General features: G+C 36.7%; 1 protein-coding gene across 1 annotated transcript in view; it reads right to left on the bottom strand.

Annotated features, from left to right (window-relative positions):
- The window catches only part of LOC145675503 (uncharacterized), a 28,587-nt gene extending 5,944 nt beyond the window's left edge, over positions 1–22,643 (bottom strand). The window contains exons 1-2 of the mRNA XM_081745953.1: positions 22,508–22,643; positions 16,502–16,668 (exon numbers count right to left, since the gene is read on the bottom strand). Of these exons, the coding sequence (XP_081602079.1) occupies positions 16,502–16,573 (72 nt within the window). The 5' untranslated portion in view covers positions 16,574–16,668; positions 22,508–22,643. The remainder of the gene's footprint in view (positions 1–16,501; positions 16,669–22,507) is intronic.
- Positions 22,644–22,872: the final 229 nt, after the last annotated feature.

Raw genomic sequence — 22,872 nt, 5'->3', positions numbered from 1 at the left:
TGCAATGTCCAGGGAGTATGGCGGATGCAATAGTGTTTCCCATTCAAGGCGTAGAATGGTCTCCCGGGTCACCCTAGCCACATGGGGCTTAGCGTTGTCCTTTGCGATTCAGAAGTGCTGGCTCCAGAGTTTCGAGTTTTTCTTGAGCACGGCTCAACTGCTGACAGTACACAGTTGCATTGATGCTCTGACCAGTTGGTAGCAGTTCTCGATACACGATGCTGCGAGTAGACCAACAACACACAGGAGGACCTTCTTCTGGTGCAGTGCTGGTTTCGGCTGTTTTGGAACCGGTTAACGGGATGCTAACGAATGATGACGGGGCCGTGTAGCTTCATACAGGACCCACTTCTCAATACATGTCAACACCCTGTCCAGACATGGCTCCTTCCCCAGACGAGACAGCAAAGAAACACAGGTGTATGCTCGCGTTGCATTCTGACCCGGAGTCAAATCACTGGGACCCATCAACCCAACTTGCAGTGCATCGCAAGTTTATGGAGGTGCTGCCGAATAATTTCTCCACTCACACTGAACTGTAGTCCCAGTTCCTCACATGTCTGGCACTGTTCGCCTCAATTGCTGCCTGAAGATCTCCATGTTGTACATGTGTTGGCTTTGCGGCACGTGGTGCGTCTTTGAGTGTTTCGTCACCGTCCTTAAACTTGTTAAACCACCGTTCCACTGTCCGTGTAGTCACGACACTCTCACCAAAGGCCTGTCATATCTTCCGCCTCGCCGCAGTGGCGTTTGACCCGTTTGAACTCGTACAGCACGCTCTGACGCTCTGTTAAGGTCTCATGTTCACTCTGTTCTTATACAAGTTCACGGTGTAACTGAACTGCCACAACCAGTGTAAGGTTAATCATCTTAAATATCATAAATATAATTCAGTTTGTATACACACTATTTAGCTATAAGAATTTTTGATATAGCATTTAATTATTACCTGGTTCCTTTTTAAGTATACAGATGAACACAAATTATTATTGTGGTACTAGTTTTTAATAATTAAACACACGTAGCCGTATATCTTGACTTATTCTTCATTACATATTACCTCGTAACCATAGCAACTATATATACGAAAAATCAAAAAAAATGTACATATATCTCTTTTCATTATATAACATTGCCCATATAATTCGCCTCTGATTCTCTTTCTTGTAAATTGGCACAGGTAAATTTTATAATATACAACGTTATCGTTGTAAATGGGGCCCGAATGCGGACTTCCGTAGTAGTTTGACTACAAAGGAAAGAACCCTGGAATGACAACTTTAAGACACTTACTTTTTGAACAGCCCCTGTATAAGTACCATCACTCTAATATAAACATAGTTTAAATATATATACAATACAATACAATTTTTAAATAATTTCTTGATACGAAATACAAATTAACAAATCTTCAATGAATAATTTGGAAAGAAACTTTGCAACAAATCCACAAAGAACAAATTCAAACGAAATCATTGTTAAAACAAATCCCCTAATGAGCAAATTCATAATTATCTTTTTTTTATCATTTTTATAATTATGGATGAATTTATAAAAGATATGGTACATTAACATCAAATAAGAAACATAATTCTAAGATATATCAATTGAAAATGCAATGACAAAATGACACAACGTCAAATACAATGAACTAAATTACATATTTATATATTCACAAAACACTTCATTTTTCTCCTTTTTAAAGAAAGAATTCCTTTGTTAATTGGTCTCAATATTAGCTTGTGTCATGACCTCAGAAGGAATTAAAGTTCGAACTAAGTCCAACCACCGTTTTCTAGTCTTCTCGGTAGGTTTCCACAACTTAATTTCATCGATGTTTCGTAATCCTAAAGTTTTGCCTGTCTTTATATCCATAAGTTCAAATACTTTAGGACTAAATTGTTTAGTGCGTAAATAAGGTCCGGCATACAACTCACAAAACTTGTATATCCTCTTTAATGCGGCGTCACTTTGAGGATGTAACCGTACAAATTAATAACTCCTCAAATTAAAGTTATAAAAGGAAATTGTAACTAAACCATAAGGAATAAATTCAATAATATTTTCAGTTAACTGCCATAAATTAACTTCGTCAATATTCCGCAAATAATGAGTTTTACCCATAATTAAAATATTTCATAATTACATAAGTTTTCAACATACATTTTAATAATGAATCGATTGAAGAACATATTAACCATAGACGTAGACAAAGGTCAATTTAATACAAATCCATCGGACGCCTTTTTGGATAGTTCAAGTTATACGTTCGAAGGGCTCACTTAAGCAACATTGTATCCCACAATCTATAGTATTTCCATGACGATTAGGCACAGTTACATTATTTGGATTTCTATTTACAAAACTCCTGCCATCTGCAAATCGATTTTGTGAAAATCTGCGATAATTGTTATTTCTGTTGAAATTTCTATTGTCATTTCTAAAGTTTCTAGTTCTATTTCTGCAACTAGATTGTGTTTGATTACCGGTACCGTTATAGTTATTCCCTCTATTATTAAAACCAGTTACATTAGAATGATTCTCAGGTTGCACATTAATATTACTAACAGAAGCATATTGAATTGGCTTACGTCTAGAATTAACCTGACCTCTATCCTGGATTCTATTATTATTATTATTATTGTAAATTATTGACTGACTTTCATAGCTTTGAACAAGCATGATCAAATGATTGAAGCGAATACACTGTACAGTCATTAACAATTGTTGTAACCTGTATGGCAGCAAAATTCGGATGGATGCTATAATACGGGATTCAGGATAAGTAGGATTTAGAGATCTTAGCTCATTGTACGTTGATACCACAAACTCAGTAATACTTCCATGGAGTTTTGGACTGTAAGATTTGGTTCTTAAAATGGCGTCTCTGTTTGCAATCATGAAATCATTCTCATAATTTGACAATAGAGCATTTTTGAAATCAGAATATGTGTACAAACTGCTCCTAATAGCTTTATACCAAGTTAAACAAGGCGGTAGCAATACATGTGGCAACAATTTTAGATATTGGGATTCGTCTATACCTATCAGCCCACATTCATCTTCAAACTTTTCAAGAAACGATCTAGCAGTGATATCCTCAGGTACGCCACTAAATCTAGTAAGTGACTTAAGCTCACTAAATCTTATGCGTTTACCTGTATTGATTTTCGTACGCCTGTTAAAATTACGTCGGGATGACTGTCTCCCCCCTTCTTTCTGCACCTGTACTTTCCTCTTCACCGCTTGATGAAGTATTGATTTTCACTACTCTGCGATGGGGACGATTAGGTTGACGATTAGAAAAAGCAGAACGTACTTTGTTCCTATGTCCATCCTCTTGTGATGTATCGTCAGGGATACCTTTCTCTTTCAACAAATTGACCTCTTCCTGTAACCGCTTAATATGGTTCTCATGCACGCATACTGTGGATTCTAAATCATTTACTGACCCTTGAAATTCATTAACCTTTTGTTCTATTTCTTCTAATTTCCCGTCGTATCGCTCAAATCTGGTGATAATGCACTGATTCATGTGAGCAAGTTCACTTTGAACGGCTTTCCATTTGTTTTCGTGACATAGTCCTATTTGTTCAAACTTCGCCTCGAAATCTTGGGTTTGTTGGTTGATCTTTTTCTCAAGATCTTCCTGAAGCTCCTTAATTTGGTGAGTGTGCTGAGTCTGATCTTCCTTCATTTGTTGACTTAATTGTTTTAACATATCCATAACTTGATTGATAGTTACAGATTGCAACATGGTTTCTTCTGTGCTATCAGTCATAGATCTATCGGTATTCTGTACATTAGCCATATTTACCTTTCGTTCTATCTTTCTTCCACTACGTAAACACGTATATTGAATATTCATAAGTCTCTTTAAATAAACTTAAAACCCCGTCTTTACTAATCTTCAAGACTGTACAGGGTCCCGGGTTCCGGCACCATAAAAATGTAAGGTTAATCATCTTAAATATCATAAATATAATTCGGTTTGTATACACACTATTTAGCTATAAGAATTTTTGATATAGCATTTAATTATTACCTGGTTACTTTTTAAGTATACAGATGAACACAAATTATTATTGTGGTACTAGTTTTTAATAATTAAACACACGTAGCCGTATATCTTGACTTATTCTTCATTATATATTACCTCGTAACCATAGCAACTATATATACGAAAAATCAAAAAAATGTACATATATCTCTTTTCATTATATAACATTGCCCATATAATTCGCCTCTGATTCTCTTTCTTGTAAATTGGCACAGGTAAATTTTATAATATACAACGTTATCGTTGTACCAGATAGTAACTATGTTGGATATACTCACACCAACAACTGACTTTCGCCTTATCTCAATTTGCATTCAACTCACGGTGTGAGGGTCAATTGAACACATACCTCCACAAAAAGCGACAGAACTTTCTTGGTTACCTTTATACATGAAAGGTTCTTAACTACAAGTTTGATTAATGAATATACGCACGTGTACATGGATTCCAGGAAACTCATTAGCAACTGCATGGTCATTTCGAGTGGAAAAATGAGGCTGCGGGTGTTGTTCAAAAAATTACTTTGATTTCTGTGTTCAAACTCTTGATCGGAGGAGGATCATTTCACAATCTTTTTTTTTTCTTTCTTTCTTTAGTACGTAAAATCAGTGATGATTTCAGAAAATATCTCTCGGAAGGAGACTGGAGAAAAACAGGTGATGAAACTCGTGGTGCAAAAATACTCGTGATCCTGGTTGAGAAATACTTCGGGGAATTTCTTTGCTCCGCAAAAAAAAAAAAAAAAAAAAAAACTCCCCAGGGCCAACCCTAAATCAACACTGTTTAGAACTATTCCTTAACACGACATGGATTCAATAAATGAGTGATTCGTTATTGTACATTAGATTCCAAGGTTATATTTTCACTTGAAATAAATTAAGATCGAAATCATTATTATTAACAGACATCACATCAATCTATAAATACATTTTTGGCTACAGTCAGAGATTACTTCAGTAAAATCAAGAACTAAGACACTGAAAAAGTTACCGTTTCATGAATGGATTAAACTACTCATTTGGATATACTCATCTTTGGGGTTAAGTGCTCAACGCGTTTGGTTTTGATTGAATTTAGCAAACCTGTAGGTAACGAGGGTATATGACACGTGAACCTATAGCTTAATATGGAAAACGAACTACATGGACATCTACAAGGAATCGAACCCGGGTCTCTCGCGCCAAAAACGCATATGCTAATTATATAGCCACGAGGGAGCTATGCGTTTGGTTACGACTTTGATCCATGGTGAAGTGCTTGCCTAATATAAACCTGAGCAGTGGTTTGAATTCCACTGTGGCAAGTAGTTCCGCTTAATATAGCCCTGGAGCTGAAGAAAAAAGTTTAAGTCTAATAAATCAATTGAAAGATGTTGTTTAATGTATATTTCTTAGTGCCTATTATTTTATGCAGAATGATTAATTCATAGATATATTTTATTTATATATTACACTTTCATAAAACCTTGTGTTACTTCTTTGTTTTATTTAGATTAAGTGGAGTAAAACAGAAAATGACAGCAAAGCTTAAACTGTAGCACATCGATGCATCATATGGCTTCAATCACTTTGTGATATCGCGTGTGATAAAAAAAAAGTGCACTAAATGTTCTAATTAATAATGAACAATGATCGCTGTATTAAACATATTTACTCCTTTCCGCAGCCATACTTTCATTTGTGGTCTTCCCTACGTTTGGTGTAATTTGTCAGCTTATTGTGGCTATATGTTACTAATCTTCTGTAGATAAGTTATCAGTTACTTTGAAGTTTTCTAGAGACTTATAAACCTCCTCTCATGCATAATTTAAACAATACAAACTTTAGCTTTTGATGTTACTGAGCAAGGTCATTGAGGTTGAGGAACCAGTAAATGGGTCACGACAACAGCCTTGATTTTACACATTTCAGATAAATCATTTTCCGATCCCTCAAGGTACGTGTACCTTAAGCATGAAACGGTGTATCATTTTCTCTTTTAAATCTGTCCGAACAGTGATAAGCCGTAGAAGAAATTGACAGTTTCTTTCTCTAAACAAACATCATTCATTACACACAATCCCATACAAGCGCCCTTTTCCTATATATCAGGTGGTTGAAAGAGCAACATGTTTGCGGCGCCAATTGTGCCTCCAGTAGTTAGTTTAGTAACTCTACCGTATGAACAGACCGGTGCCATTTAAGGATTACCTACCATTTATATTCTATATTGCAAGACATTTGGTAGTTCGCTCCAGACGGATTTATTAAGTTATGGGTGTTCTTCGTTTTGGTCAGATTTGGAATCCTTTTCGTAGTGCTTATATTATGATCTATAATAGTTTTTGTCCCAAATGCCTTTTCTTCTGTAAGTTGGCCAACTAACTTGGCCACTTTCAATGCAACTGATGATGGCCAACATAGGCTTCACTGTATTTGGGCATCTTACTAAGTCCAACCTTAACTTAAGTCACTTTATTCACCCAGTTATTATAAAAATAAAAGAAACCTAAATGCACATTAAAGTTCGATAACTATTACTAAAACACTTTCTACTCACGACAGATGATCGGCGAGAATATCATGAACAATCCTTAAGTTTCGACTCTGCCCTGGGATCGTGGTTCACAGAGAATAAATCAGAAGTGAACAGCATCACGAACTTACTGGGACAGAACGGTAAAGTTACATATTGTGATTTCACATCGAGCCGTACTGCAACTTTACGCAGTGTTGCCAGATTGAGCTGCAAGTAACGGATTCGGCGATTTTTTTTTTTTTAACTATCCTCGCTACCAAAATTTCAAATTGGGCGACACGCTATTTTTGGGGCTACGCTGAATTATCTGCAGGCTATAACTCTTAACAATACGCTACTTTTTATCACGAACTATTAGTTTTATACTAGGTTATCATAAAATAAGTATCGCTGTTCAGAGAACTCTGGAGGCGTAGCCACTTTACAGAATGCAACTACACTTGATAGGATTATATTTAGGAACGTGCAGAAGCTACTGGTGTAGAAAACAAAATTAGTTCCAATTTTCGCCACCAGAGGTAATCATGGCGCTGTACAACGCCAACTAAGTGCAGCATGAAAGAAAAACGACATTAGTAATGCTAAATGATAAGAAAGGCTGTAAATACCTCTCCAGGTGCTTACTTTGCCTGCATGCGTTTCAATGATACGAGTTTGGGCGTCACAATGTGCCAGAAGGGAATTAATGGTGATCCGATGTTTGCTTCTTTTTTCTTCCCACACTCGTTGCCTTGTGATCAAGTGGTCCCGGGTTTGATTTCCGGTGAAGACACATGAATCGGATCCCATGTTAACCTGTAGGTCCCGTCCTTAGAACGTCATCATCACCTCATACGGTACTAGTCACCATGGGTTTCCTTTTCCAGGAACCTTCACGTCGAAGACCTGCCTTTGGGAAGAACTCCACATCACCATCATCGCCCATAACACATCACTACACCACGGGGTTATTACTTAGGTGTACAAATCAATGCCACGCGTTGCACGGGGCCATAATTAGGCCTTTATTTCATTGAATATCAATAATATCATTTGTCTTCCATACCACACTTACCATACTTAACATTGAACAGAAACACAATAAATAGCCTCTGGAGGCGAGATTTGACATTAATCTTTTCCTGAAATTTTGGGGGAAGCTTGAAGTTTGTGAGCACAGGAAAGACTAACATTTAATTTCGTTTTTGTAAACTATTCAAGAATTTTAAAGGGACGCTTCAGCTCAAAAGCCCCCTACCTTCGTAAATCCGCCATTGACCACGGGGTATTAATAGCATTGGTAATCAATGCCACGAGACCTACACGAGAGGTAATTACAGTCTTTCTTCTCATTTAGCATCTCGTTTTTCTTCTTTGCTGCACTTACTTGGTGTCGTACAGAGCCACAATTATCTCTGGTGGTGAAAACTGGAACTAATTTTATTTTGTACACCGATCGCTTCTGCAACTTCTCAAATCTACTCCTAGCAAGTTTGGTTTCATTCTGCCGAGTGGTTACGTCTACAGAGTTCTCTGAACAGCGATACTTATTTTATGATAACCTGGTATAATACAATAAAATATTTGTTTATTGATTATTCTATTCACAATGAACAATAGTCTTACTAACGTTGTAAAGTGTATTTCAGAGCTCATAAAACTGACTTAAGCAAACATGTCTCCTTGAAACTAAAATAAGTCCTCCATTTTACATTATCGCCGCTGCCTGTTCATTGCACACTGTAGTTCTACTGTAGCTGACGTACTATGGAGTTTGCCCTAAAACACCACCACCACCACCAACAGTCCGAAACTGCTGTCGCCGCTTGACCATTGTCAATCCAGACATCTGACGTGTAACATCTGACATTTTTATGTTTGGGCCACAAATAGTGAAATCTGCTACTTTTTAATCTTCAGATCTAGCAACACTGCCTTCATAAGCAATCACAGTAAAAGATTGGACCAGGTATATTTTCACTGCTCTTCCCCGGTAAATTCATTTCCTTATATTTTCTTAGTATGTTTCAAGGTGCAAAAAGTATTTACGAATAAACATTTCAAGTGAGATGACTATCAATACTCCTTAGCATATTAGCATACTGTATGAAGATATAACAGTAAACTTGAAGTTTCTGTGATTAGTTGCCGAATTATCACTGGATAAGGTTTGATAATAACTAAATATTTTTAAAAAATAGTTAATTTTTTAATATTTTTCTTTCACATTCAACAAGAGTGAAAAAGAAATAAAGTAAAACTCTGAAAGACAATAATATTGCTCAAGGAAAGAGAATAAAAATTGTACGTTTTACATAATTTTAGCAAGGAGTCCGAAATCGCTTTATTTCTAAGTTATTACCAACTAAAATCTTAGAAACAAAGTCGGAGTTAAAGGATACGGCCCCTCTTAATGTTAGGAAGCAGGTAAGATAAATTGTAGAGGAAGTCTTACCTATATTAATGTTGTCTGAGTAGAGAGCACCAACTGCAGGAGTGACAAAGTGTTTGGCTGTTCTGAGAAACGGACTGTGTGGCGTAATGGTTAATGCATCGGCATAGTATGCCAGAGATCCTGAATTTGAGTCCCGGTCCAGTCAAATCACCGTTTCAATCTTTGTAAGTTTAAGTTTTACCTACTTTAATCCAAAATGATACAAACTGATTTTATGCTCTAACAAGTCAATTTATTTAGGATTGTTAATATATATCTTCTCGTGTAATCCCAGTTTCTCCAACCTTTTCCAAGCCTCTAAATGTTCCGCCCTTTTTCCTCATCACGTTTTGCCACGAGCTCTGTATGCCGTCATCTTGGTAATTGTTGCTCTCGAAACACAACATATTTCCTACCTTGGATACACTTGCTTCAACTAAGCCTTCACTTGCACTCACAATTTACAGAATTTCACAATCAGAGATGTTTCTCATTTTGCACCACAAAATCTGCCTTATTCTACACATGAGTCTGCCGTACATCTTATCGTCTCCATTTCTATCATCATCCAACACTGCAGTAACACAAGGAAGTAACACTGCACGGATGTTCAGTGTTACTAACTCATAAAGATTATGTAGTCATTACAATTATTTGCTACAAGTTCTGTTTGCAGTCATCATTTTGATAACTTCCTATGTGTGTGCATTTATCAATGTTCAGAAGAATTACATTCCTTCCTTTCAGTCACAACTAATGTTGAAAAACAGGCGAGACCCGACGAGAAATAAGGTTTCCCGTCTCATTTTCGTATATTTTGGAGAAGTCTCGTCTCGTCTCAATTTCCGAAGACTTGCTTTTTTGTCGTCTCGACTCATTTCTCGTCTCATTTCACTTTGGGTAAATTCTCGTGCAATATTTATGACCTGAGATTTCCCTTAATTTCATCTACAAAAGTCATCAGAATCCTTCTGTATCTCGAGATGTTTTCGGTAACAACTTACGTATCTTTAAATGTTGATAAATGCTAATCGCGGGGGCCGCAGTGGCTCAGTGGTAGAGCGTTCACCTCCGATGCATGGGGCCCTTGGTTGGATTCCAGTTCACACCAAGTGAACTTTGTGCGTGGGTTTTCTCGGGGTTCTCCTGTTTCCTCCAACTTTCTTCATTCCACCACTTCAATTATTCTTCATCATCACCGTCTGCTTTAACCTACCCGTCATATCCGTGCGACGTAGAACTTATAAAGATTTCATTTTCATTGTATTTCAAATGCTAATCATTATGTTCGAATGCTCACTTTATCAATTTATGGTCTCATTCTATGATTCATGTAACATAAAACAGTGTCTGAGATGTAATATTTGAGTGAACTATGGTGTTCATGAGACTTTAGAAACCTTGGACGGCGTCTCTCACTTCCAAAAAAAAAATCTATGGCGTCCCTCCACCTCCTAAAAAATTACAATGGACAAAGATAGACACGAGGAACGGCCTGACGTCATGCGTCCCCCTACCTTTTTAGATCCACTTTTACCCCTGGTCTTGTCTCAAAAAACGAAACGAGATTACTCAAGTTCCAAATAAATTTCATATTCTCAAATAACACATATTTTTCTTAGTATTATAGAAAATCATCACATGCTGTTTGTGACGAAGTAAATCACGACAATAAAAAAAAGACTTCAGTTCCGGAATTAGCATTCACGATTTACCTTCTCATTTCCAACGTCTCTCTCATCTTCCTGTTCGTAACGCTCTGCATCTGAGCAAAAGTACAATACAATGAGTTATCCGAAGATAAGACTTCGGAATCAGCACAGGCATTTTACAGATAACGACCCACTGACGTTTGTCTCTTGGAAGAAAGAGTAAAAATCTACCTGGGACTTCACATTCGCAATCAGATTTAGATAAAGGATTACGAGGTCAACTACTACTTAAGAAAACCTTTGTTAAACTGGAACATATACATGTGGTAATATCATTGTTGCGAGATATGTATATTATTTACTTGTGTTATTTATTTATTTCATTCGGAAAACGAAATGAGTAGAAATAACATCCTATTTACCAAGAAATACTACGATACGAAAATTCTGCCTCCGCTCAACAGGCATTCGGTACTAGGGAAACAATCGTTTCGATTGCCAAAGAACAGCTAATATTGATTAAAATGTGTATAAATGACATAAATTTTAGTTCACCTACACTGTCATTACATACATTGCCCTGAAAAGGACGATACCGAAAAGAAGAGTTGAACGTGGAACGTGAAACGCTCTATGATAAGGGAAGTCCATTCTGAAAGGGCTTTAAAAATCTATATTATAAAATTGAAAGTGACTATGCTTGTCTCTTAATCTCTTGAACCGCCTGACCGATCTCGATCAAATTTTTGTGGTAGATGTGGATCTGGCCTGGGAGTGTTTTTAGCTTCTCACTTCGAAGGTAAAATTTAGGAGTGGGGGAGGAGGGCACGATAGAAAAAAATAAAACTTAATAACTCTTGAACCAAACAACCAATTTTCGATCAAATTTTCAACATAGATGAGGTTCGTGCCTGGGAAATTTTTTATCATTTCACTTTGACGGAGTAACGTTGGGGAGGGGAAGGAAAGGGGAGATATACAAAAATCAATGTTTTTAAAAATAAAAGTGACTATGTGAGTTAATAACTCTTGAAGCACAGGACCAATCTCAATCAAATTTTCAACATAGATGAGGTTCGGACCTGGGCTGGTTTTTATCACATCACTTTGACGGTAGATCTTAGGGGAGGGGGAGGAGAGGAGGGGAAATATAAGAAAATGAATAAAACTTAATAACTCTTGAACTATCCGACCGATCTCGTTCAAATTTTCAACATAGCTTAGGTTCGAGCCTGATTTATATATATATATATATATATTTTCACTATGACAGTAGAACCTAGGGGAGGGGAAGATATACATATAAAAACAAACAAAACTTAATAACTCTTGAAACGCCCGACCGATCTCGATTAAATATTCAACATAGATGAGGTTCTGGCCTGTGATGACTTTTATTATTTTACTTTGACGGTGCAAATTAGGGGAGGGGGAGGAGGGAGATTTATACCGGGTGCACCATTTATAATGTCCCACCTTTATAACAGAGGAACCAAGGAAGGGAGAGAAGCGAAACTTTGCATAAAACATCTATAGGAAAGGGGACATCTATCCATATATTGGATAACATCACCAGATGAACAGTGTTGCCAACCCAATATAAAGTTTTTTTTTGTTTCTTTTTTTAATGACCTAAATTTAATTTCATAATTCGAATCAGCAATGAAAACAAACACGGAGGAGATGACACTCACAGATCAGTGTTGCATACGTTTGGAGAAATAACGTTAAACATGTGTCAAATTTAAAGGCCTTTAACACACACAAGGAATGAAGGAGTAACTATTTGTGCACATTAAATTAAATACTGGTAAGAACTCTTTAAGATGACTTCAAGTTTAGAAAGATCAGTTAAACAGTGTTGCCACAACAGAAGAGAGAAAAGTTGAGTTTGGAAATAGTGCAATAACTTGTAAAAGGTCCCTAGTGCTGTATGGTTTAAAATTCATAGGGCAAATCAGTATGTCATAAGGAGCATTGTCACTTTTATTTGAGATTGATAAGTCAAGTACTTACCAAGATATTCGGTACTTCGTAAAAGCTGAAAATTTTGTGCTGCACAAGATGGTAACGCTGTCTCAAAATTCCCTGTTTTCCCTCTGCGTTGGAGAAATATTAAAGTAGTAATCTGTGACAGAAGGTATATTCTGTGACATGTCGAACTAAAGCAAACCATTTAAAATAAGGAAACACAATATTTTTTCTGTTTCATGAATTTTGTAGTGTATGCTATGAATAACTGTTTCTTGATCATCATACTCTTATATTTCTTTAATTTAATGTTATTCGAAATAGCACTCAGAAAGCCCTAAACACTACAAATACAATCTCGTTTTGCCTGTTTTTTTTCTTTCTTTAAATAATAATCTATTATGTTTGTGAAAGATTAAGCAAAACATCTGCAGAGCAAAGATGGTAATCCTTTTTATAAAACTCAATATCGAGCTTCAATCTCAATATCTTAGGCTGCGATCCCAGTGCCACTAGCTCTTTTGTCTTTATTTTTTTATTTTTCTTCTACATATATATATATATATATATATATATATATATATATATATATATATAATGATAAGGAACTTGTTTGTGAGAAAGAAAGAGTAGTTTTAATATTAAAACTGTGATAACTGACTTAATGAAACAGGCGTTCGCTACTGCTAGAGAACTGAGTTCTTGTATTTGACAACAATCAAACAATTCATGCTGGGATTTGTTTGATCATTTGTTTTACCACTGTCCACGTGACCTTAAATTAATGCGACCTAAAGGTGATTTATGAATGTAGTATTCAAATACAAAGTCAGCTTAGTAAATTTAACAACCATTATCAAAAAATTTATTTCTAACAAGAAATAGTTATTTTAAATAATATAGTTATGACAGATTTTGCAGCCCCTCGACACTTGCTGACTCATGCAAATGCACGTGTAGCACATACGGTGATCCGGTCATGACCAACACAGTGTAAAAGATAGCGAATATTGCTACATGTGTAGTGAATCTGTGTAGTGTACAGGGTATAGTTTTTCAACAATATTTACCAAATCTCTGATTGTTTGTTGATGTCATTCTAATCTTTGGATTATTTCTTGAACTGATGCTTACTTAGTGTTCGGGAAAAAGTATAACTTCAGCACTTAAGGCACAAATTAAAGAGATTTTTAAGCTTTTTACTTCTTCTGAGAAATAGTAAGTGTATACAGAACAATTGATGATGAACGTATGGTGTCCACTATCCTCCTATTTTCAAGCAAATGTTTAAATATTTGTTAAGATTCAACTAGATTATATTTTTTGAAGTGTACTAATTCGAATACTATGGAAACTTAGCTGCAGTAACAGTATATGTAAAATTTTATTGTTTGCTCTACTTTATGATGTGATCCCATTGCTTCTCTAGGCTACCTTTATTCAGGTTTAATTTATTCCTTTATTGAGATGATGAAAAATTCATACACTTGTTTTTCTATAAGCAAAGGAATTTCGTGCAAAACGTTGGTTTGTTTTATGAAATGAACTGATTCATTTACGTGGCTTGATAGTCTTGAAACCGCTTTTATTTTAGCCTTGAGTCTCTAATACGCTGTTTTTACACTACAATATAAAATTTATAATACAAAACATCCATCTCGTTCAATGTTACTGGTTATGAGAACACTGCTGTTTGAAGATAGGAAGATTGCGGACACCATATGCTCATCAAAAAATATTTTTTGTACAGTTTTCCAATTGTAAGAACAGAAAAAAAAGGCATACAAATCTGCGTAATTTCGACCCTACGTGTTGAAGTTACCCTTTCCGAATGCAAGAGAAACAAGTTGAGAATGCTCCAAGAACACTGCCAGAACGAACTTAAAAAGAACTGTTTGTTGTCTACGGCAAATTGCTTTTATAAAAAGAAAGCAAATCAAAGATGGTAGGCTATTTGTCTCTTATAACTAGAAGAATAATAATTGCATATTGGAAGCTGAAATGCCTAAAACGCAAGTTGCCCGAGCCATAGGCCTGGATATTAAAACAGTAAGATATTGACTTGAACGATTCGAAGCAGAAGGGGAACAGGGATTACAAACTAAAGCGAAACTGAGTAGACCGCAAGTGACAACGGAAGACAAAAATGTTTCGATTATTGAAGCTAACGCAGCAAACCCATTCGCTGCTGCAACAAACCTGAAAACAACTTTAGGTCTGGAATGCAGTGCAGAGACACGTAACTATACTCATATTATTTGTTCTGCTTTGCACGTCAAACTAACAGATGCACATATATATGTTCGCTTAGAGTTCGCAAAGACGCATATCAACAAGCCAAACACTTCTGGAACCATGTAATCGGGAGTGATGAGAAAGTGTTTTGTTTATACGGAGGAGGAAATCTGTTAAAACGTACTAAGATATGTTGTTTCACGAAGACACATACTCAAAATGGAGGGCTCAAAATTGAAAAATTCGCAAAATATAATATCTCAATGGTTTACGGTTGCCAAGATATGGTTCCTTAAATCTCTCGAAATCGCAATATTTTGGCAAATATCTCGAGAACAGTAATAGTGATGCGAAAAATTCCATTAGTTCTTTCAGACAGTTTTTGATGCTCTATCGAATGGCTCAAAATTGAAAAATTAGCAAGTAACAGAAACACACATACACACACAGAGAATTGAGTAACGACCTTTTTAAATTCGTTGTAAACATGAATTAAGAAGTGCTTCAAGAGGTAACCAGAAGATTTGAACGACATGAGTAAGCAAACAATGAGGTTTACGAAATATCGTAGTCAAATAATACTTCATGGTGCAACACATAGATAACAATATTTGGTGTCTTTTATGTAAGTTAGTGCGTTAAAATGCATATATTGATGCTTTAATCAACATGTCCTAATGCATGTTTCTTAGCTTCTCCTCTTTCTTTAATCTTCTTTTCTCTCTATGTCCTTCCTTCTCTATTTGACGAAGTATTGTGGCAGAAATGCTTATAGCATACTATTTTGGAAACTGTGGCGTGTATACTGTAATGCACCACGTGCTTCTGTACACAAACAACGCCATATGATTCTATTTGTAAACATCACCATATGGATTTACAACAAAGTACTACACATCACACATACTGTGAGTAGCACACCACACATACCTCCAGCACCTCCTACAAATCACACGATGACAGGACAACAGCAGCGCAACCGCCGCTCTGGGACGCCTATATATTGGACAGCAGCAAGCGGACCGGTACCAGTTTTCGATTGGTCTTCCCTCATTAGACTTGCAGTGAAGTCTAAGAGGTACCTACTCTTCCCCAAAGCCTTAGCTTGCTGCAGAACTAACAGTTCCTAGACTTTACACCTCTTTGCTGCTTGCAGTGGAGCAGTGGGAGAATCCTAACCACAGCCCGGCCTGGCTTGCAGCGGAGCCTTGACGGAAATCTTAACTTCCTCCACTTGCAGCGGAGTAGAGTGTGTTTTACAACCCCTCAAGTAGAACGCTATTGAGCTATCGTTCCCGAAACCGTCAGGTCAAGGGGAACCTGTATTTACCTTGCACCTTATATTACAGCACTTTCTTAGTATCTGTAAATAATATTGTATTTTACTAGTTTATTTAAAGATAGTGGGAGTCGATTCCGGATTCGGGAGTCGATTTTATTAACCTAGCTCTACCTACCAGAGAAGTTTTACAATACAAACGTGATATATCTAAGATATTAGATGTCAAATAACTCTCAAACGAAACTAATTCAAACTAACAAAATTTCCTTTTATTTAATCTCCGTGGTACTTCCATCCCTTAAAAATTCTACCCTTTTGTTATCTTTATAATAATACCAGTACGAAATCTAACCCACAAAGAAAGGACTTACCAATTTTCTGACAATTTCTGGATGAATATTCCTTTTTTGACACCATGATTTGAGAAGATTCAGAAATCCCATAGTTTTCAAACTTCCATCTGTCACCTTCTTTTCACCAACCCAAACATTTGCCACGCTTTTTCCATTGCTTTTAAAATCAAAATAAATTTTATCCCCTGAAACAAAATTAAAAAGTGAAACAATACTTAACATAGGTTGTATATTGAGTTACAACTATATATTGCCAATACACATGCAATGCAAAACAATTTCACAAGAAATAATTTGGTCATTTTTTTTTCTATATTACACAAGGTGTTAATGAACTATATCGACAAACTATAAGAAGTGTTTTTTCACACTATAATAATAATGATAATAAGTTCGTAAGACCTGTGGAGAAAAGCATATAGTTAATAGTTTTTTTATTCTATCAATATTAGATAATAGAAATGAAAGAAGAAACTTCACATTCCAGCTTATCTTCGCCTACTTATAACAAACTGTGTTGAGATTTTCACCCTCTGTTTGGACCTTAATTTTGAACTTGAATTTATTTTGTTCTGCTTTCATTGTCGAATTTCTTGTATTTCTTAATTAGTGGAACTTCAACATAAGTCTACATCTCAGGGTAACCAAAAAGAGATTCATCTTGTTTTAAAAAAAGAAAAAGAAAAAAAGAAAGGTATCAACGTAAATTTAACATTAAACCTACAACAAATCGCTACTAAATAAGAGGAACTGTGACCAGTACCTTCGCAATTACGACAGCAAAGACGTTACGAAGAATGTCGGAAAGGAACTGGAGTCATATCCGACTCCGCCGGCGACAACGAAGAAACTTACACAGACTCATTAGACAATTACGTGGTAAGTATGATCTATAGGCATGGGTGATTTATGGTCTGTTTTTTTTCATACAGAAATACCCTGATTATTGTGGTTAGTATTGCCACAAAAAATACACCAATAATCGAATTCGCATTAATTAGGATAAATAATGTGTGTAAACTGGGTGGATATTGCCAAGGATTTTTCCAAATATATTAATTATAATATATATATACAGTACTGCTCAAAAGTTTTCGAACACCCCGGACTTCTGTAAGCATTTACTGTGATCCTATTTTTTTGGCACGAGAACTTTACCGCCTTGCATCAGGTGTACTTCTGCCTATAGCATCAAATTTGACGACAGTTGAATCGAGGTCTGAGAGGTACTGCAGATGATGTGTCAAATCATAATTATTAAAGCTGAAACAAAACAAAAAACAAAAAAAAGACAACTTGGTATAAATATTGCATAGTATAAACAAAAGTGTGGAAAGTGAGGCAAGATATTAGTTTTGTTTCGAAAGAATAGACACAGAGGGTCAATGCAGTGACAAAAATTTAAAAGAGAATGTAGTTTTCCAAATTTTGCAGTTCTTTATAGCTTGTTGATATGCTAACGTTTAAAACGCTAAAAATACCATCCTTTGAAAGGTGCTTACGATGATTACGTATGCTCCATTGTTGCTCGTTGAAATAGTAAAGACAAGCAATACACATAACGGTTCCTCTGAGCGACAATTGATCAGATAAGAATATATATTGACCGTGGTAAACATTTTTCAAAGAATGGCGTTTTTACCTTTTTTAATGCCAGCATATCTATAAGTATAGATAAATACAAGTATAGATAACTACTTTCTCTTTCAAATTTTTGTCACTGCATTAACCCTCTATGTGTACATTTTTCCTATAATCTGGGGGGCGCGGTGGCTCAGTGGCAGAGCGTTCACCTCTGGTGCTTGAGATCCCGGGTTCGATCCCAGCCCCCGCCAAGTGAACTTTGTGGTGGACAAACACCGTGCTCGTGGGTTTTCTCAGGGTTCTCCCGTTTCCTCCCACTTTCTTCATTCCAACATTTCATTCATTACTCATCATCACCGTCTCCTTTAGCCTAACCGGCATATAAGTGGGACGTAAAACTCAAAGATTTCATTTCATTTTTTTCCTATAATCTCATCTTCTAGGTACTTGAAATTGGAATAAAAACTTGAAATTCGATATAATTATATGTTTTTGTTAGCGTTATCTAATTAAATCACCAAAATTAAAAATTTCCGAGTTTAGAATGGCTTTATGCGGAACTGCAACATCTTTCCCATGTTATTTATATGGGGCATCTACATCACAAACTCTTTATGCACTTCGGGCAGGATTAGAATGATGAAATTTGGCGTGATTGTAGCCTTCCTGGACTAACCCACAGGAAAATTGCCGAAAGTGAATATTTTTTGTTTCTAAGGGGTCTAAAGCGAGATGAAGAAATTTCCATGTTATTTAAATGGGCGTTTCCTTGGGATACCAAGTCTTATCTTTAAATAGTTGAAATAAGAAAAGAAACTTGAAATTCGACAGAATTCTGGGTTTAAGAGGTGTAAGGCCCTAGGCCGGGCAAATGAGGGTGTTGGGACAGAGCCCCCAGCTCGCCAAAGGCTAGTTTTCTTATGTGAGTTGATGTATAGCTGTTTGGTGACTTTTTTCTTTCCTTTTTTTCATTCGCATAAAACTCGGTAGCAATATGCGGAATTCGCAAACTTCGACTTTTCAGATAAATTAACGTTCATTTGTTAATTTATGTACTAAAAGGTACGCATGCGCAAACCGAAGTACAATAAAATATAGTTTATTTATATCCCTATGCACATACCACAACAAGAATTATAAGTCTATCTGTCTCCATAGCTGAGTGGTGGGGCTCCGAAGTTGACCATTTTCCATGTCTTTTACAATTCATAAATTGTACTCCCCGTCTTTGATGGCCCATTACTTGGCGGGAAAATTTTTTTCGACAACACAAAACAATATGGGTCTCTTAAAAACATGTCTAGTTGCTATAAAAAAAAAGTTTCAACAATATCTGAGATGGTGATGGTACATGCTCTGCCTGAATTGAGATGGAAGGCACCACATATAAGCTCTAAGACAGCCTTTCCCAACCCGGAGTCCGCAAGCCAATCTGAGAAAGGCACACACATACACAGTGATGAGAAATACACCATTTTAAGTAAATCATCGAATTAATAATGACAAGTCAAACTCCAAAAGGGTGCTACGAAACTTAATGGCGTTTGTCACGACATACCGTTGTGAATCAACGTTTTCTGCTGTTTCTTATCTGAAGAATAAGAACAGGATCAGACTTCATGAAAAATGAAATGAAATGAAATCTTTAAGTTTCACATGCCGGTTAGGCTAAAGGAGAAGATGATGATGGGAAATGAGTGAAATGGTGGAATGAAGAAAGTGGGAGGAAACGGGGGAACCCCGAGAAAACCCACGAGCAAGATGTTTGCCCAATACGAAGTCCACACGATGCGAGCTGGGTTCGAACCAGGGACCCCAAGCGCCGGAGGTGAACGCTCTACCACTGAACCACCACGACCCCCGGATTAGACTTGATGTTGAGGCGGATCGTCACTTAAAAGTTTCTTTTTTTGATCCTGACATTTCCAAGTTAGTGGCTGAAAGATAACAACACTCGTCACATTAATGAAGTTGTGTATCTCGGTGAGTCATACACTTAGTGTCAGGTTAATTTGTTGAAGTTAATACATTTTATATTCTTCCAGAAAAAAATACGTTTTTCTATACTGGACGGGTAGGCTATTGTGGTTTTGTGTTGTTTACGTACTGGATTTATTTGCAACATCTTAGTCAAGATATCCGGCCTGAGATTTCAAACCAAGGACCACCTGATTACGCGATTGGCATCATACAACTCTAACATGATTATACCACTGCAAAGGAAAACAAACACACCCATATATGCACTAACATGGGAAAAAATATAAACACTAACCGTATATTATTGCAAGGAGTTCTTCACATGCATTGTAGACTCTAAAGTAGGCCGCAGTGTGGAAAAGGTTGGGAAAGGCTGCTCTAGGATATCAAGGGTTGCAGTGGCTCAGTGATACAGCGTTCACCTCTGGTGCATAGGGTCCTAGGTTCGATCCCAGCTAACGCTATATGAACTCTGTGGTGAACAAACACTGTCTGCGTGGATTTTCTCGGGGTTTTCCTGTTTCCTCCCACTGTCTTCATTTCACCCTTTCGGTCATTTCTCATCATCGTCTCCTTTAGCCTAGCCGGAATAATCATGGGACGAAAAATTTTCACGATATCAAATAAAGAATATGTCAATTAAATAAATTTCCGGTATATCACATTACAATTGTTAGCATATATAGGGAGCAAATTTTTACTTTGATTCGGACAGTGACTGCAACCAATTCTACTGACCCGGTTCCCGGAGCAGTTTAGGAATCACAGTGAAGTTGCTCCACCAGGTCGTGATGTAAGGTCATGTGGTATTATCATGAGGTAAAAGTTGAATAAAACGAGCCCTGCGGGAATTCTAACCCAATTTGCTCGCTCACGCTCGCTCAGCTACGTTTCGTTGCGTAAGTAAATCACTTTTTTATTAAATTTGTGTTTGCAAAGTGGAGCACGAAAGGCATGAACAATTCCAACAAGTGACTGTGGCACAAAACATTTCCAGGAAGTGACTGAACCTATAAGAACCGATTGAAGTTACTGTCTGACTCAAGGTAAAATCTTGCCTAATGGGTATACTCGAGCAGACGGTTCTAATAAATTTTGAGATTTCTTGTAGCCTATTTTCAGATTAGGTAAGCGTTCACTAAATGAGGAGCTCCATTAGTACTAGCAGATTGACTTACGGAGGGCTCATTATAAATACAGTGTGAACGTATGTCATAAAAAGTACAGTTCATAAAACACGAACCAACTTGTGCTATGTGGACACTAAAAACCATAAATGCTATCTAACCGAGTCAGGGCAGGAGTGAAGCAGGGGGCAAGCTTTAGCGAGGAGGTGAGTCCGTAGAGAGCGGAAGATACTGGAAGAGCACACTTACACATACAATACTTTCGCTATCACTCAAAATTCATTTCAATATACTGTGCATTGACGGTAATTACTTATATACACACTCGCATCACTTCACGTGAAATGTTTCACATAGTAGTTTACCTTTAAATTTTCTATTTGCTAGAACCGTCTGCTCGAGTGAACTTTATGTCGGCTCTTTGTGGCCCAACATTTTTGGTAAAAATTGGCTAATTTTGGTTAGGTCACGTTAGTTTAGCTTAATTTAAGCCAGTTCTAGTTTGGTATTACGTAAGTTTGTACAAATAGAAAATTTATAGGTAAAATACGATGTGAAACTTTTTTTGTGAAGTAATGACCGTGTAAATATATCCAATTACTGTCAGTGCACAGCATATTGCCATGAATGTTGAGTAACAGTGAAAGCATTGTATGTGCTAGTTAGTGTGCTCTTACACTATCTTCGATTATGCGCATAACCCCCGTCGCTGACGCGCCTGCTCCCTACGGACGCACCCTCTTGTCGCTCGGGTTTCTGTGCTGCACTCCTGCCCTCACTCAGTTAGGTAGCATTCGTGCTTTTCAGTGGCCACACAAAAAACTGGTTCGTGTTTTATGCACCGTAGTTTTTATGCCCTACGTCCATACTGTACTGGAACTGACCTATCGTGATGTCAATCTCCAAGTAGTAATGGAGCTCCTCATTTAGTGCATGCTGTTAGTAGAAATACAAAGCTCTACGATAACCTGAAAATGGAAGAAATGTGTTAAAATTTCGTACAACCGATTCCTCGAGTAATGCCATTAATCTTCCCAAAAGACCAACTCTTCACTTTGTCCAATGTCACCTACTTTCAATTGTTTGCGTGTGGATGACAGTTTAATAGTAGTAGTAGAATATTTATTGTCATTAAACAACGTGTTTATTATTATTATTTCGGAACACCTCAGCATTGCGTTTCTATTGTATGCAGGACTTCACAAATTTTTCACACATCAATTACCCTTCCTAAGCACGAACTCATTTCTCCTGTAAACAATGTTTTTTTAACCTACTTTTGGTTCCAAAAATACGATATTACCCAATTGTCAATAAAAACAGTGGATCTTACCTTCGATGTCTTCTTTATTTTCATAGGTTGGTCAGTTCTCTCCAGTCACAAACAGTTCAGAAATAGCCGTATTTGCCACACAAACCTATACTTTAAAGTTCATCCATCCCACCACTACGACATTCATTTGTTTTCAAAACTCGCTCTGAATTCAGTGATGCTAGTTTTGTAACAGCGAAATTCCCGTCCGAAACCATAAATTTCCCGATTACATACAATATTTACCGTCAAGTTCAGTAGATATAATTTACAATATCTATAGCAGGCCAAAATAAAAATAAATAAATAAAATAGAATGTACACCATTTTTATGAACAATATGGTGTTTTTTTGTGTTTTGGAAGGGATGTTATGTTCAGCAAAGC

The sequence above is a fragment of the Thermobia domestica genome, chromosome 18 (genome assembly GCF_964235325.1).
Source record: "Thermobia domestica chromosome 18, izTheDome1.hap1.1, whole genome shotgun sequence".
Classification (NCBI taxonomy): Eukaryota; Metazoa; Arthropoda; class Insecta; order Zygentoma; family Lepismatidae; genus Thermobia; species Thermobia domestica.
The sequence above is the reverse complement of the archived record's forward strand: the minus strand, read 5'-3'. Positions and strand labels throughout refer to the sequence as shown.